The 17,458-nt window shown below is 50.3% G+C and overlaps 1 protein-coding gene across 3 annotated transcripts in view; it reads right to left on the bottom strand.

The window, feature by feature from the left end:
- KIF26A (kinesin family member 26A) overlaps positions 1–8,413 on the bottom strand; it is a 133,060-nt gene extending 124,647 nt beyond the window's left edge. The window contains exons 1-2 of one of the 3 annotated variants that reach the window (XM_084630184.1): positions 8,162–8,413; positions 4,118–4,384 (exon numbers count right to left, since the gene is read on the bottom strand). In XM_084630184.1, the coding sequence (XP_084486310.1) occupies positions 4,118–4,384; positions 8,162–8,296 (402 nt within the window). In that variant the 5' untranslated portion in view covers positions 8,297–8,413. Of the gene's footprint in view, positions 1–4,117; positions 4,385–4,736; positions 5,142–8,161 lie in introns of those variants that run through there. The other 2 variants (XM_084630183.1, XM_084630185.1) reach the window with 2 other exon arrangements.
- Between the last annotated feature and the right edge of the window lie 9,045 nt (positions 8,414–17,458).

Below are 17,458 nucleotides of genomic sequence, written 5' to 3'. Positions count from 1 at the left end.
CAAGACTCATTCTTTTTTATTTTTTTTACACAGAATAAGTACATGGCCCAGTAAACGGACACTGATACTGCAATATTTAATGCTAATCTGTGTTACTTCCACATTAAACTTTGCTTGCTTCTACACATGCTTGATTAAAACTACATCTTAGTTCACTTTCAGGTATCATTGTGACATCAAATAGTAAAGAAAACACAGAAAGAAGGGAATTGATAGTGTAGAGTGTAGTAAATTTCTTGTTTAAGAACTTGGTTCTGGAGTTTTAACTGAGGCTAAGATTAATATTTTTCTTATCAGTTGTCCATATATGGACTTTCAGGACTTTAAAAAGATAACACAACAAATGTGTACCAGTAGACACTGAATATCTCTCTAGCACTGAAACCTCATTTTAAGTTACCTTTTACTCAAAGGGCAGCAGCACAAAGTTAAATTAATCATAGTATTCTCAAGCAATTATTATCCTTTAAGGCAGGTTACAGAAACTCATCCTTTGGACAGCAAACAATATTTTGACTTTTTACTCTAATTTGAATTCAAACCCTTATCAGCTGCACCATGTATGAGAATGCAACTTCCCTCTTTCATCAATAATTATGTCCTTCTTTCATCTATAAACCACCCACCCACCTTCCCAAAGAGCCTCTGTACCAGGTATAGAGACCTTTCTGAATCTGTGCTGAAAGATTCCTTAATTATCATGGCAAAGGCCACAAATCCTTTGAGCACATAGCAAGTTCAAAGAAGTAGCCTTCTTGTGTTTACTCATCCCATAGTATGTTAATTCCTTGTCATTAGTTCTATCTTTATTTTCAATGTATGGACTTGCCACTGTCTGAAAGAGAAGCTGCTTTTTCAAATATTGTTATGTAATTAAACAAGAAAGCAAAATAAAAGCTGCCTTGCTAGCACATTATGAAACATTATAAAATGCTCAACCTGCCAACACACTGGTTCAGATCCTCAACTGTTGTAAATCAACATAGCTCCACCGACTTCAGAGTAATGCCAGATTACACCAGCTGAGGATCGGGACCATTGACCATTATCTCCTGTTGCCTTCAAAGTGCACTGGTGTACAGTAAATTAATAGGGACTCTTGCTGTTGATTGTGTTGTCTTCCTCTGTACTAAGTAGTTTATTTGCTGAACTAAATGTATTGTGGGCATTTGAAAATACAATTTCAACCATTAAATATCCTGTAACTCTACAGCTTCAGCTCTTTGAGATTATCATACTCTACTCAATAAACTAACCACTCTTTGTATCTATTACTCTAAGAACAAGTTTGTCAAGGTTTTAACACTGCGACAGCTATTAAATTATTACTTTCCTGTGCATGCTTTGAACCCTGAAGAAAAGGGGGATTAATTTACCCATCATCAAGTACTTATCAGGGAGGTTCCCCGGAGACTTACACAAATGAGACCACACAAACAGGCCTTTGGAGACAGGTCTCTTCACCTGAACACCTGGGCAAGACCCATTGACTTTCCAGCATATGTATTTTTTCCCATGACAAAGATCCATTCACTTTTCTATCTAAATATAGGACCCCATTACTTTCCAATAAAGGCAGAAACTCCTATAAGAATAATAAGGATTCAGGCATTGTATGCTTCGTTTAAAGCCAGTATATCACATACACTTAACAATAGGAAATTAAACTTCTATTCACCATTCATGGGGATCCAGACAACAGGAGGTCCAATAGTGCTGCCTTCAGTTGAGATAAAGCACATGACATTTTACACTAAAGAAATAAGGACTTGATCCAAAGCCCACTGAAGTCAATGGAAAGACTCCTATTGATTTCACAGGACTTTAGATCAAGCCCTAAGGTACTATAATCTGAACTTTGCATACTGACACTGCAGTACAATGCACCTCCAAACAAAACTATATTTAGATTCAATGGGAATTCTGCAGATCATACAGGAACTCTTTGAATGAAAATGAAGGTCAAGAGGGTTTGGCTTCCTCTGCAGACCTCTCCCCTCCTTCTTGCAAACATCCAGATAAGCATTGTTTGGAAAACAATGTTACTTCCAATGCTATCAAAAATGTAATACACATTTTGTCTGCCTTGTAAATGAACTACTAGGGTTTTCTGTTCTATGTTGTCCCACTACCTAATCTTTGTGATCTGTTAATGTGTCTAGTCATGATTGTATATGCTTTTTACTTATAATGGCTTTTAAGAGTGATGTTTCACATACTTTTGCTAGAAGAACATATTAATAATATAATGCAACTAACATATGCATATCATATACACAGAGGAAGACGACGACTGTGCAGATAAACACACTACCCATAGGTAAAGCAATGCATATGGCAAATGAAAGCCCCAGAAACTCATGCATTATACACTCATTCATTATCAGATATTCATCAATGTCTAGTAGAAGGCATAAATGCATGAGAATATGATGTGACCAAGATTTGCCCTGGTGAGATTAAGAACAGGAGTCAACCCACCAAGCAGAGATGTGTATTCAAGCATCCAGACATTTAGGGCCCAGCAAAACCATCCTTCATAAACTTTCTTTCCAAATTATGTGAATGAAATATGTAGGCACATCGGGAACATCACAGTTTAACATTCGGTAGCATTTTATGGCCTCCATGAAATGAGCAATTGTTAGTGCCACTTTAGTGCTACTGCCAATTGTTAGTGATCTTGCAATAGAACAAATTAATGTCCTGTAAAGCACAGTTGCCGTTTCAGCTCAGACTATCTCCAGAACTATGTGACTGGGGCTCTGAGACACAGGCCACTTACACCAACTTCTACCAAGTTTGACAAAGGGCACTTTTGGCACTTCATGTTCTTAGTGTGAGGAAAGACTGCACAGTCTGGACTGACTTTGATCTCTGATACAGTGTGTGTTCCTGACTGCATGCCACACAATGTTTAATCTACTTTCCAGCTCACACTGTCAGCAAAAAGTAATGTTGGCAATCAGCTATTTGTATGTACTGGGTGAGTTTACAATGGCTGCAATTTCATTGTGCTAAAGAAGAGTTTGAAATCTGAAGTCTTTGAAATGTTTTTAACCATTTTTAGTACTGAAATCACTCATGTTATAATCAAATCACATGCAAAATAGTACAGACATAGAGTGATCTAGATGTATACTATATAGAGCCCTAGATCTGTACTCATAGACTTGTAGACTTTGAGGCCAGTAGGAAACATTGTGATCATCTAGTCTGACCTCCTGCACATTGCAGACCACAGAACCTCCTCCCCCCCACACACACTCCTGTAATAGACCCATAACCTCCAGCTGAGTTATTGAAGTCCTCAAATCATGATTTACAGACTTCAAGTTACAGAGAATCCACCATTTACTCTAGTTTAAATCAGCAAGCAACCAGTGCCCCACACAGCAGAGGAAGGTGAAAACCTGCAGGGTCTCTGCCAATCTGACCTGAGGGGAAATTCCTTCCTGACCCCAAATATATTAGACCCACCAGCCTGACAGCTGGGAAAGAATTCATTGTAGTAACTCAGAGCCTTCTCCATCTAGAGTCTCATCTCCAGCTGTTAGGGATATTTGCCACTAGCAGTCTCAGATGGGCCACGTGCTGCTGTAAAGCAATCCTACCATACCATCCCTTCCATATACTTATCAAACTCAGTCTTAAAACTAGTTAGGGTTTTTTGCCCCCTCTACTCCCCTTGCAGCTCTGGATCAGCACTATGCAAAGATCTAGACTTGCACTATGTATAGACACAGGTATTTACTATGCAGAGATCTAGCTCTGCAGCCTAGCAGCTAGATCTATTACTCTAAAACAGCGCAGAGACCCAGAAAAGTACTATGCAGAAAGCTAGATAGCAGTAGCACTGAGTTGCAGATGCTGAGCTCTAGACAGGTACCAGGAACCTTGGCTGCACAGCTCTACACATGCTATGTGTTAGACAGCCCTCCTCACGCAGATTTGTGTAGTATACAAAGATCTAGCTGTAGCCAGGTACTGGGTGGCCACAGTGTAGAGCTCTAGGTAAGGGCCCCACAGCTCTCCAGCTGTGTGCGCTCCAGATGCGATTGCGCAACCCCATTCCGCGTGAGCCTGTGCCCGGGCAGGGGGCAAGGGCCCGGCTTACCGGCAGGGAGTTAGCTGGGCTGCTGCTGGCGGCCAGTTTCACGGCTTGCTTCTTGAGTTCGGCCAGTTTGACCTGGCAGTTCTTGCACCATCCTCCTTTCCCGGTTCTCTCGAAGTGCCCCAGCTCGGCCAGCGAGACGGCCCCAGCTCCCTCCGGAGCGGGGCGGCTGCCGCAACGGTCCTCATCGGCGGCAGGGGGCAGCCTCTTCCTAGGGGCGAGCTCCAGAGACAGCGGGGCCGGCTCTCGCCCAGAGCTTCCCTCCGCGATCTGCAAAGAGAGAAGGACTCAGGACGGTGCAAGGAGCCAGCAGCTCCCGTTATCTGGGGCAGCCTGCAAAGAGGGGCCCCTGCGCCTGGGAGGGGAACCCTGCAAAGAGCAGCCTCCGGGCCGGACCGGTGCAAAAAGTCAACTCTGTCACCCACGGCCGGGTGCACCGACCGGCTCCCGCGCACGCTGCTCGCACAGCCTCCCGTGCAAAGTCCCCTCGCGCCTCCCAAGCGCACAGGAGCAACAAACTCCGAGCACCTGGGGGATCCGCGCGCGCAGGGCAGGGGTGAAACCTCTCGCGCGCTGCACCAGGCTCCATTGGCCTTCCCTGAAAAGTTCCGCCCCAACTTACCCCCGCAGCCCGGTGTTCAGAGCCCAGACACCTTCTCCCACCTGGGTTCTCTGCAGCCCGGATCATGGTTCCGGACCAGGCAGGTTTTTGTCACCTGGACCCTGACCCACCCGCGCGCCCAGATCCCAGCTCTTTGCAGCTACACTGGGCTGCGCAGTCCCGAGCTGTCCTGAAAGACCTTCCTGCCCATTGCCAAGTCCAGGGACCGGGGGCTGCAAAGTCCGGCTCCTTGGTTTCCACTTGCAAGGGCGGCTGCGGCGGCGGGCGGCGGCCTGGAGCTACGTAATATTTCCTCCCATGTTGTTGGAACTCAAAGGAGTAAAGTTTGGGTTGCAAGTTCGCGAGAGAAGCCCCGGACTGAGCCAGCGGGCGGAGCAGGCGGGAGGAGAAGGCGGAGGAGGAGTGAGCTCCCCACCTCGGGGCAGAAAGGGACCGAGCGCACTGGAGCGCGTTAGGAAAAACTGCTCCGAGAGGAGGAGGGGCTCCGCGTGGGGTGGGGTGAACGAGGTGGGAGCCGCTAGAGTCTGAGCGTTTCTTTGCCACATTGACCCTGCAGGCTCCGTTCGGCTCCAAACTCTCCGGAGCGTTCGTGGGGTGCCTGCCGCGCGAGCCCCTTCAAATAAAAATTTCCCCAACAGTGACAAGGGGGTTGCTTGTTGGGAGTGTGCATGGGGCAGCCCGAGCCAAACTTTCCAAACAGCTCTCAGGATCAGGTTTTTAAACTGCTACATCATGGGAGGGGGGAAGGGTGCCTGCGAAGGAAATGGGGTTGAACCCTGGGCTCTGCACTTCAAACTAGCAAGAAAGGAGGCACCGCTCGTCCTTTGAGTTACTCTCGCCGTTTGTTTTATGCCACGTGCCTGGAGAGCTCGCTCGCTCGAGGAATCTCTCCCGATGCAGCTCGGTGCCTGGCCCCAGCCACGTGTGCTCGGGTGGCGTTTGAGAGCCTCGCGCACCTTGCACAGGTGACTCTCCGCGCTCTCGCCCCTCACACACACACGCTGGAGTCTGTGTACCGCTCCGCCCGCTCCCATCAGCTCTTTAGGAATGTGCATGTGACAGCTGACCCGACAGGTGGAGAAATCCCCGTTCCTCAGCTAATTGTCTCCCTGGCTGCCGTTCCGCCTCCTGGCCTTAGCACTTGTGTTGCAGGCAGACGGGTGGAACCCTTCCTTGCCCCTGATTGCTACGCTCCCCCCCCCCCCGACAACAAAGATCCCGCCGGTTCTGTTCTGACCCGCGGAGAGGATCTGGATGCGTTTTACACCTGCAAGAGTGTGACGGGCAGTGACTTCACTCTCGCAGGCAGGGTAGTTGCGTGGCTTGGGTCTTTGCTATTTATGTGTCTGAGACCTGCTTGCCCTGTCCAGCTACTGCTCTCGCACCGGATAGTCTGAGCCCTTCCAGTGCATAAGTACCTGAATGAAGCAACCGCGAGGGCTGGGGCAATATACTCTGGTCTCTGGTTGCAGGCTCAGAGCGGTCCCTGTGATTGGAGCGCCATCTGCTGGCCCCGTGCTACTCCGCACTTTGGTGGCAGAGACTTGGCCATGTGCTTGCACAGGTCCCCCGCGAATTCAGTCTACACGCTCTCACTCTGCGCTCCCCAGACCCACTTAGAAGGGGCGGAGGGGGTTCACTCCGGAAACACACAGCCACAAGTGGTTTCTTTAGTGTGCCTCATTGCAGAGCCGCTAGACTGCCTCGCATGCGTGCATTTGACTTTGGGCAGGCAGGTTGGAAACCTTCGGTTCCCCTCTGCGCACACATAATCCCCATTAAATACAGGACAACGATATGTACCAGCATTACACTCGCGCGATTTGTGTTTGACTCAGTATGGTTATAATAATAACGCGCTGCGCCTCTTGCAGCTCACTTTTGGACACAGGTGAGTGAAGAGCCACAGCCCGAAATGCGGGCTGCCGATAAAAGGTCTTTAAATGGAAAGTCTCTTTGGCCGCGTGACTTTAATCGCTCTTTAGCTCCCGGAGATTTGCACCTGGATTTTCAGGCGCTCAAGCAATGATCAGGGTGCGCTATAATGCGTGTCGCCTCATCAGGGAGACTGCCTTTACCAGGCAGACTTATCCCAGACGCTTAATCCGTAATGAAAGCTATTAAATGCACGCTTAATGGCTCTGAACTCTGTCGACTGCGCGCTAGCTCCCTTACGCTCCGCTTGATGCGCCACCTCCCCAGACTCTCTTGGGCGGCAGCGGTTCCCCTGCGAGCTCCGGCGCCCCAGCTGGCTCACGCGTGCACTAGGCAGCTCTGCAAAGCTCTTGTTCCCGGTGGGAGCCCAGCATCTCTCCATGTGCCTCTGATGACCGCCATTCCCCATCATCTCCTGCTGCAGGCGAGGTCCCCCGCGGAGTTTATGCGCGCAAATCGCAAACGCGCACAAGCCAAACAATGCATCCATCAGGGGAGGCTGGTGAAATCGGAAAATGTGACTCTCCAGGCCTAATTTACAGCAGCCGTTAAAGATCCTGGCCGGAGACCCTCCACTGTAACTAGCCCATCTGGCCACTCACAGCCTCAGGGATGCCCATGGCAAACTTCAATGCCTTTGGCCCCCAAGCAGCCCGCCCTTGCGAACCTTTAGCTGCCCTGCTGCCGGGGCGCTGCACTGTGCACAGCTGGGAACGCTTCATTAGTACCTTGTCCCTGGCATTAACCTGGGGGCAGAGGAGACAAAGACACACGCATGATTCTGAGTGCTGTGCCCGGTCTCCTTACCGTGTCTACTCAATGCGCTCTGCAGGTCTTCAGAAACTTGCTTAAATATTTCATGCGTCTGAGTAATGGCTGCAAAAGCCTCCTTCGACTCACAGTGTCGGGCTGGATTGCAGCTGGAAAGGGGGAGTGGGCCCTGGTTCCAGCTCCGGTTCTGCGCTTCGAGTCATGCTGCTAGAACTAATCAGGTGCTTTTTTAAAAACACTTTGGATAGACACAGGTATTTCTAAGACACCCCCATTTCGAAGGTTTCCTGTAGATTGAAGCCAACCGCTCCACGCTTTAAGCAAGGTGATCCGAGGGAGCCGCCCGGATCCCTTTCAGAAAGGATCATTCAGTGGCTTTGCTGTATTCCGCGCGTTTGCCATTGAGACGGTCATAGAGGAGCCCTGGGAAGGGTGTTTCTAAGCAGCGGTGTCTTTCCCGGATTTAATTGCTGGACTTTTATTGTGCAGCCTGGACTGTTCGTGGTGCTGAAACTGCACGTGGGCTCGTTGCACGTTTCGGAATTTACTTTATACGTAGGAACTAGGAGACACTTAAACCCTACCAAGTTTTCTTTTAGCTTCGGTCTACAACGGGGCGGAAATCGGTGCTTGCAGCCAAACCCAACTCGCCCACTGCTGCCCCTGGCCCCGAGCGCTTTCCTGTCCCAACAACCCCCAGCCGCGGTGGTCTCTCTTACCTTGCCTTTCCTCCGCAGCAGGTGGCTGGTGAAGCCGAAGATGATGTCCGAGTCCAGGCAGAGAGCGCCTATCTCCAGCAGGCTGGGGTTTTTCCTGGTGGCGCTGGAGGGATCGGGTGATTTTTGAAAAGCCATCGTTTGGTTTGAAATATCCGGCTCCCTGAGCGATGGCCAAGAACCACGCTGAGTGCGAGTTACTCCTTCATACTGGCACGCTGCGCAGGGCTGGGGGTTAGGGAGCCAGTAGCCAGGCAGCAAACCCACCAATATCTCTCGCTCCTTTTTATTTCCCCCTCTAGCGCACCTGGTCTGCTGGGCTCCTCCCGCGGGCGAGCAGCAGCAGCTCCGCTCAGCGTCCCATCAGAGCCGCAGCCTCTTCCCCTCTGTCCCCTGCTTCGCTCCTGCCGGCCATCAGCGCCCAGCCCGCATCGGGCTCGTCTGAGGATGCCCTTGCCGTTGACCCGGAGCGCCTCTCTCCTGCCTCCCCCATGCACTGGTGATTTCACCGGGGGAGTGCCAGGAAGGCAGGGCTGCCTGTGAAGTCTGTGATGACAGTTAGCAAGGGATGAAGGGAAACGCCCGAGGAAATACTTTTCCAGCCGGGGCTACCGCTCCCCTAAAAGCTTGTTATTAACCAGAGAGCCCGAGACACACAAGCAGCTGGCTCCGCTCCTCATCGGGGGCGAGGAACGGGTCTCTAATGGCTGGGCTGAAGGGGCGAGCGCCTCTCCTCCGCCACAGACGCGTGCCTGCTGCCTTCAGAGCGACTTCAGTGGCAAGCGGTGGCAGATGCATCCCCCCTCGGCCTCTCTGGCTCTCCGAAGCCCTGTCCAGCAGACCCAGAGGACACGTGGAAACCCTGCAGGCTCCCCCCGCCCGCCCCTAAATCTGACTCCGGGGGTGCAGCCAGGGTACTCCCCGCAGCTCCCCGCACCGCCACCCCCCGGCTTTGCTGCTAACGAGGAAAGTTGGAGGCAGAGCTTTTGCATTTGGTGGCTTCCTCCTGAAACGTCGCCTGCAGGGAGGGAAGGGAGGAGGGCGGGAGGCCGGCCTAGAGCTGCCTTGGCACGGCTGCCTGGGTGCCCTGCCTACATGGGAGCCGTATAAAAAGTGAGGCTAATTGCCGGCGGGGTGGGTCTCACCGAGAGCCAGCCTAGCTCCCCTGCCTGCCGGAGCTGCGCGGGCTGCTGCCGCCGCTGCCTGGCGCTGCAGGAGCCCCGCGCCCCCTCCACGCCTTGCCCGAGCCAATCCCGCCGGGGCTCGCAGCCACGGTGACATCAGCCTGCGGTGCCGGGCGGACAGGCAGCGCCGCGGCGCGCGGCGGCGAGAGCGAGCGGCCAAGGGGGCAGGGGCGCTAGGCAGCGCATTAATCCCCTTCCCTGTACTTCTCCTAAGCAAACAACTCCCAAAGCGTTGTCCCCGCTTCGGCGTGTCTCCAGCGCGAGTGAGCAGAATAAACTATGCAGGGGGACCACAGTCGCCGAGCTCAGCCTTGTCTACGCGCCTTTAATTTCTAGTATTTAGGAGCAGCAGCGCAGTCCTGAGATTCACGCCTTCGCAGAGGCGGGATTCCGTAAGGGATCCAAACTGCCACCCCTCTGCTTTTCTCTCCCCCCCCCCCGAAAAAAAATTACACTCTTGACACCTTCCTATGAATGCTAGAACCAGTCTCCAGTCCAGTGATGCCCTGTTTACACTGAGCTGCGCCTGCCTAAAGTGATTCCTTGTGTAAGAGCTCACACATCTGCCAAGCCATAGGACACCGGATCTACCCTGGGTCCTGCCGGGTTTAATCAATTGCTAGTATAAACAAAAGTTTTGCCAAAGGAAATGGCACTAAAAAGCATCCTGGCTCTTGGTTACCCCCAAAATATACAGGGTCTCCCATTTCAGGCTTCCAGCTGATTAAAAAGCATATATTTTAGACCAATGGTTTTCAATTTTTTTTCCATTTGTGGAACCCTAAAATATTTCGAATGGGGGGCGCCTTTGGGAATCTTAGACATAGTCTGCGGACCCCCCCAGACCATAGCTTGAAAATCACTGTTTTAGACAGCAGCAGCAGCCAATGAATGCAGCGGCTTGTATAATGGCTATGGAATCTGGGATCCAGAGGCAGGCGCGGGATGGAAATTTGAATGAGGACAAAATAGTCAAACGTGTCTGGGGAAAGGAAAAACCCACCATGTGGGGTTTCCTACCGCCTCTCCTCCTCAGGGAGGCGTTTGACTCCAGAGTTGCACTGAGGTGGTTCAATGGGCTCCGAAACTATTAATTCCAAGCCAGTCCTCCCGGAGTCAGAGCCTTAAGCCCCCCCTCCAGCCCAGAACACGTCCTCAGTCCTCCCACCCAGAATCAATCCCTTGCCCTTAGGCCAAGTCTAGCCTCTCTCTCAACCTCCACAATCTCACCCAGAATCAGCCCCCTGCCAAGCCCATCCTATCCCCCCAGGTCCTCAGACCTACCAGGCTCAGGTCCCTTCTCCCTGTGAAATACTCCTCCTGAAATTCCAAACTTCTCACCAGTCAAGGTTCCTTGGCTCTCCTTACAAATGCTTTTAGGGACCCGTTTTGGTGGGAAATGTCTGGAAGGAACACATGGGCCCATTCCCCAAGGAAGATGAAGTTCCTGTTGGGAACATGAGCATGGGCAATATTGCTAGTTTTCCATGGGGGAAGAGAGAGAAGCAATTTCATGAGAAGGGTGAAATAAATAAATAAACCTTATAATTGTTGGTATTGCTTAGCACCTAGAGGTCCCAGCCCCAACTGTATTAGGTACTGTACACTCAAATAAAGAGACAGTCCCTGCTCCCAAAGATCTTACAATCTAAGTAAATTGAGGGCAGAAGGAGGGAGTTTAAACCCCCTGAAAGGGTAACAAATGTTGCTGGACATTTATTAGGGGGCAGGGTAGTGAATTTTCCAAAGTTCTACTGCTCCAGTGCCCCACACCCTCCATCCAGAGTCATGCCCCTGTCCCTTGCCTACTGCCATAACCACAATCCCCACGTCCTCACTGCCACAGGGAAACAGAGATGAATTCCTAGCCCTATTGAAGTCTATAGGAGTTATGCTGTTGACTTCAAAAGGGCCAGGATTTCACCCTAGGTCTCCTTCCATTGGCCTCTCCCGGTATGTCTACACTGCAATGTAAGCCGGGAGCTGGTAGAACTAAAGTTAGCAGAGCCTGGGTTTGCTAAGGCAGGCTACACTCACTTGCAATCCATTGTTGAATCCTAGGTCACAACCTGTGGCTCCATCATCTATGCTACATTCGTCAGGCCCAAGTCCAACCACCCATACCCCAGACTTCCCAGCGCCTTCCAAAATGTGGCCTTCTAGCCCTTTGTTCATGGTGCAGTGTGGGGAAACTTGACTGTCCATAGGACAAAGAAAGTCATCCTGTGGGATTGTGAAATGCTTTGGGGGGACTCCCAGAGCATGAGTCCAGCGGGGCTGCAAAGTATAGATAGTGCAAAGCGATAGGGTTTGAGCCGTGGGACCTAGGCTCAGACCCTCCACCCTGTGAGGTTCTGTGTGTAGACAGAAGGGGGGGGTAGGCTTGAACCTGAGTTCCAGTTATGGGCTAACAGTGCAGTATGCATCCGATGAAGTGAGCTGTAGCTCACGAAAGCGTATGCTCAAATAAATTGGTTAGTCTCTAAGGTGCCACAAGTCCTCCTTTTCTCCATGTCCTGAGTCCCACCGGCAATGCGCTTCCCTCCCACCGCCCAATCCCCCATGTCTTCAATCCTACCGGAGTTCAGCCTCACCCCCTTTGCCAGCGAAAACCTCAGCCCCAGCAGGAATTAATTCCACCCCCATCCCTACACCCGCAGTAACCACGAGCCCTTCTCCCAGGCTTGGCTTAGCCAGCCGCTCTCTAAAAGTCCTGTGTGCGACATCAGTAATTAATGGCGGGTATTAAGTGAGCCCCGAGGAGGCGAGAGCCCCAATACCCCCAGCTCTAACCCCTAAAAGTATCCCTTTAATAAGCTCTGACAAAGTGAAAAATCCCCCAGGTGTCCAGGCGATAAACAGGCAGAAGGGAAAGTTATTAGCTTTTATTCATGGGCTCTAAACTGAAGAGAAACATCAGCGGCGCGATTGTATATAATAATAGACTAGATAAAGTCCATTTTTCTTGGGCGCTCTGAAAGCGATCCCCGAGCATTAAAACGGGTCTCTTAATAACCATCTTATCTCCTCGCCACAGAGTCCTGGCTCCAGATAACCAGACAGCCATTACCGTACCTCGGCAATAACCGCATTTCCATCAGGGGCCGGGCCACTTCAAACATGCTCCTCTTTAAAGGCACTCCGGGGGGCGGAGGGGGAGAGCATCTGCGGGCTGGCAAGTGTTAGGAGGGAACAGAACAGAGGAATTCTCCCCTTCAGCTCTGTAGCCAAAGCAGAGCCCCGCAGACGCTGCTTCCCACCGATTAGCACCTTGCCACTGCGGTGGCGCCTTTCAAGTTTTGCAGCCTCGGGTAAACTCCGCTCCGTCTGCAAGACTATTGGAGCCCGGGAAGCGCCCGGTCCCGGTGGAACGGAGGAGTGGGAGCACCCCCACGTGACCCCCGTTACCACGGTGTGGTTTATAGGGCCAGGAGCCCAGCCCCCCTTTCCCACAGGCGCGCGGGCCCCGCATCGTGAATAGTTCTGGATCAAAGGCCGCGCGGAGAGGGGACGCGCGAGCGAGCCTGGATGGCGCAGAAAGCCCAGCACTCGCCCAGCTGGGGCGGGGGGCGTGACATCCCCTGGCACCTTCGCACGGATGCAGGCCCCCAGAGCCCCTGCACAACGCCAGAGGCGGGTGCCCGCGTTACACAGGTGACACCTAAGAGGTGGCCGCGTTAGTAGGAGAGAGCAGCAGGGGGCCCTATGTGCGGGACCCCCCCACCCCCAGTCCGTGACTCCGGTGTGTAGCAGGAACAGGCCTGGCCCATGCTTGCCATTCCCTCCGCTTTGTGCCCCCGTTATGCTTCGGCGGGCAAGGCTGCGGGCTGGGGCTCTGCTCCGCCGCCCCGCCCCGCCCCCTAGGCTATGTAGCTTGGCTGCAATCCAGCTCCATCCCCGGGAGGCGGGCGCTGCGCTGCTGGGAGGGGTGAGGCGCCGTCCGGAAGGGCGCGTGCAGAATGACCCTGCAGCAACGTGTCCCTGCTACAAGAACTGGGGTGCCAGAGAGCTCTGGCAAAACGCAAGGCAGCCGTGGCCCGATCCAAGGCCCGCTGGAGCCAGAGCCGGTCGGTAGAAAGAATCTGGACCGGCCCTTGGGTACAAAATGCTGCGCTGGGCACGTAGCGCTTTGACTGTTCTCCGCACTGTGCGGCCCCATCAGCCTGTTCTCCAGCCGCGCTCCTCTCAGGGCAGCCCCCTGGGGGTCTCCTCTGCTCGGCACATATGGGTGGGCAGCGCTGGAATCTCGGGGCACAGACAGCCCCCATCCCAGCCGGGCAGCGCCTGCCACCCCCCACCAGCACTGCACCGCAGGGGACTCTGAAAGGCTGGCCTTGCAAAGTGCTGTCTCTCGCTAAATGGCTGTAAGGTCCATTCACTGAGCACACACTTTCCTTATAAACCCAGCAAGCCATTTATGGCACATGACACTCAGGACTTCCATAACCTAAGAGTGGTCCTTATAGAAAAGGCACCCCCCTCCCCCGATCATATAGGGCTATAATGTTATGCCATACAGATTATATTGGATTTATTTATTAATATGATATACAGGTTATAGTGGATTTTTTAAAGTATATCGCTGTGATTTCACATTTAATTTACTAAGAATACAATGGTTTGGCCTAGAGGACCCAAGGGAAATCTAGCCAACAGTGAGCAAAAATCCATGAAATTCAATGTAGCACACTAATCATGGAGGCATTATAGTATTAATTGCTATAATGGTATACTTCTAATCTTATTTTACACCGCGCCACGTAATTTCATTGGGAGTGGGGAGAGAATTAAATTTAGTTCAATACAGGCAATCGTGTAACTTAATAGAGTAGTTTGACTCCTGCACACTTACCGGTTTGGGACTCATGCAATCCACAGAGGGGAAGGAGGAGAACAAACCACGTTTGACACCCACATAGAAATCTGGAAGCAATGAAGGAAAAGTGTTAGATTTCTGCTTTTCAAGAGGCACCCAGGCCGCATAAAGGATAATTAGAATTCGTTGTAAAGATGATTTATCATGTCTATCATTGTGCTTCAAAAGGCTAGGTCACCCATGAATGCTGATGAAATTTCAAAGATCTGATCCCTAAGGACTTTCCGCATCTGCTGCCCTCTGAGATGGGGAAATAGCCCAGGGCAAGCTTCTCATTAATACCACAGGAAAATATAAGCATTTTGTCAGACATAATATTTTTCTCCGGTATGATACCTGACACTATCAGACCTTTAAATAACGTGATAATAGGGCTCACTTTAAAGTTCACGTAGGGTGTTTGCGGGGTTTGTTGGGTTTTTTTTGTCTTTGTTTTTGTTTTGTTTTGTTTTCAATCAGAGGGAATGTTCTGTCTTTCTCTCTCTGTTAGAGTTTTTAAAATGAATCACCTTTTTCCCTGTAGCAAATGCTGCATGGGGCGGATGGAGGTGCTAAAAGTATCCTTTGATCTTGTTCCCATGCTATTCAAAAGGACATCAGAGCAAGTGGAAAGAAAGGAAAGCAAAACAAGACTAGTCCTAGACACTTATAACTCATACATAGTTAAATAAAGCAAGATTAGGAAAATAACTCAGCAAATCCCTTAAAAATAACCAGGAGTCCTTGTGGCACCTTAGAGACTAACAAATTTATTTGGGCATAAGCTTTCCTGGGCTAGAACCCACTTCATCAGATGCATGGAGTGAAAAATACAAAAATAGATACTGAAATGGAAGTTACAGGAAGCGGAGCAGGTTGGAAGCACTGCCTTAGGATACAGGCAACTCTTCTTTCTAAGCATACCAAAATGTTCCCAAAATTCAATGGTCGAATAGAATTCTATAGCCACCATAGGCTTCAATTTATCGGTGACATATGGCAGTATTACTAACGACTACAACAGAACCAGAAAATTTAACATATATTCCTAGAGGAGATTATCCTCCAGTATTTTAATCTCTCTCTCTAATCAAATATAGCCCAAACATGCACGCACCACCACAAACATCTACATAATACACAGACGTGGTGTAATGGAGCAAGAGCTATTGATCCAGGATGTAATGTCTCAGATGGCTCCTCATCAATAAACTACTGGTTTGTTGGTTTTTTCCCCCCAAAAAAACTGGAATCTAGAACAGACCAGTCAGTTCTCATTGCTTGTTTCCACTGTTTATAAATGTTTTGTTTAATAATGAGGGACTGCAGCTTTCCTGGAGTGTAAGAAAAGAGCCAGTAAGTCTGAATCACACAATCTGTCTGCTTTTTAGCTTGTCCTCGAGTCTATGCTCGATTTTTTAAAAAAAAAACATTTACCTGTAATGCTACAACTGCTGAGACAAAAAAGTAAGCCTTCAGCGATTGTTAGGCCCTGAGAGAAATAAAGTTCCTGCAGGGACACTGAAGGGGGTGGGAGGGAAGCTCACCACATCTGAGAGACAATACACAACTTTTAGAGCTAGAAACTCCCACACCACGTGTTGCTTGGATTCCTCTCAGAGTAAGTCATAGAATCATAGAATATCAAGGTTGGAAAGGACCTCAGGAGGTCATCTAGTCCAACCCCTGCTCAAAGCAGGACCGATCCCCCAATTTTTGCCCCAGATCCCTAAATGGCCCCCTCAAGGATTGAACTCACAGCCCTGGGTTTAGCAGGCCAATGCTCAAACCACTGAGCTATCCCTCCCCCTCAGATTGTGAAGGTATTTGGCACTTTTGTACCACCCCTTATGCCAGAAATCACTGGCGAGCAGCAGTGTGATCTGTAGTTAGTATCAGGCATTAAGATGTATGTACACAACTATAACCTTCCTGCCATATCATCTTCCTCCTCCTGGGGGCTTCAAAAACCTAACTGTTCCGGGTATGTTTGAACCTAGCCCACCAAAACTCCACTCCACATAGGTACCGAAAATAGCCTACCGTATAGTAGCAGACAGGCCGGTAAGAGGATGAACTAGCTAGCCTTTAATTTTCAATAACGCACGCTCTGAAGTTTCAAGCTGCAGACTTTTTTGGCAGTAAGTCGTTCAAGGATAATGGCTGGACTGTATGTAAGAGGACAATCTGTGAGGGCAAAAATGGCTGAGAGGTGGTTTAATCTCATGGCTCAGGATTCTGCGCCAGCTGAAATCAGAGGCAAAGCTCTCCCTGACTCCAGTAGGGGCAGAAGGAGCTCCTTGGGGGGGTCTCCTGAAGAAGTTCTCTGTAACTGCCTCCCAGGAGGGAAAAAAATCTCTTCTGGTGTCACCCAAGGATCTCTAGCACTGACAAAATATGTAAAAATAAAAATAAAAGTGAAGGATTATATTAACAGTAAACTACTCATCACCACCACCACTATCCGTCAGCGAGTCTGGAGAGAAGCGTGCTGTTATTCTGCTCTATCCTTTCATTTAATTCTGGGGTTAGCCTGTTAACCTCCCCACTTCCCCTTTCCACTTGGAAATATGGCCGTTACCTCACTTTCCCGCTCCTCTCCTGCGCTTACTGTTTGCAAGCCAGTCGTTCATGGCTGTGAATGGGATTCAATCCTCGTGTTAGAGTTTACACCCATCATGAAAGCGGGCCCCTCTGAATATCTTAGATACCTTTATGACCCCTTCCGAGCACCTCACATCCCTCCTTTGAGGTAAGGCAGTGCTATTATCCCCATTTTGCAGATGGGGAACGGAGAGACTAGGTGATTTTCCCAAGGGCGCACAGGGAGTGTGTGGCCCGGTTGCCCAAATCCCATTTTAGTGCCCTAACCCCTGGACCATCAATCCTCTCAGGGTTTCAGTGCATATGACTTCAAAGAGCGTCTGTTTCAATTATCAGTTTCAAGGGGCTCTTTTTAAAATTGGCATCCAGCATTGATCCCTAACTCCAATCTCACCACATCTTGTTTTGCCAAAGTAGATTCCTAAGCAAGTCCTCGCTTCAGTCCATGTCGTCGCCAGCCCTGATCTACTAGGAAAGCGATTGAAATTCCTACTGTAAACAACTGGTGAAGGTCAGGGTTAGGAAAGGCTGACATCTCCTAATGTAAGACAGTTGTGGGCCATCCTTTGCTCAGTTGGCCGTGTCAGAGAGGCGTGGGGATCGCTGTGTTCGAGCTTTTTAATTTCCATTCTAATTTGCAAGTCATAAAGAGAGACA

The sequence above is a fragment of the Lepidochelys olivacea genome (assembly GCF_965140295.1).
Source record: "Lepidochelys olivacea isolate rLepOli2 genome assembly, chromosome: 6".
NCBI lineage: Eukaryota > Metazoa > Chordata > Testudines > Cheloniidae > Lepidochelys > Lepidochelys olivacea.
The sequence above is the reverse complement of the archived record's forward strand: the minus strand, read 5'-3'. Positions and strand labels throughout refer to the sequence as shown.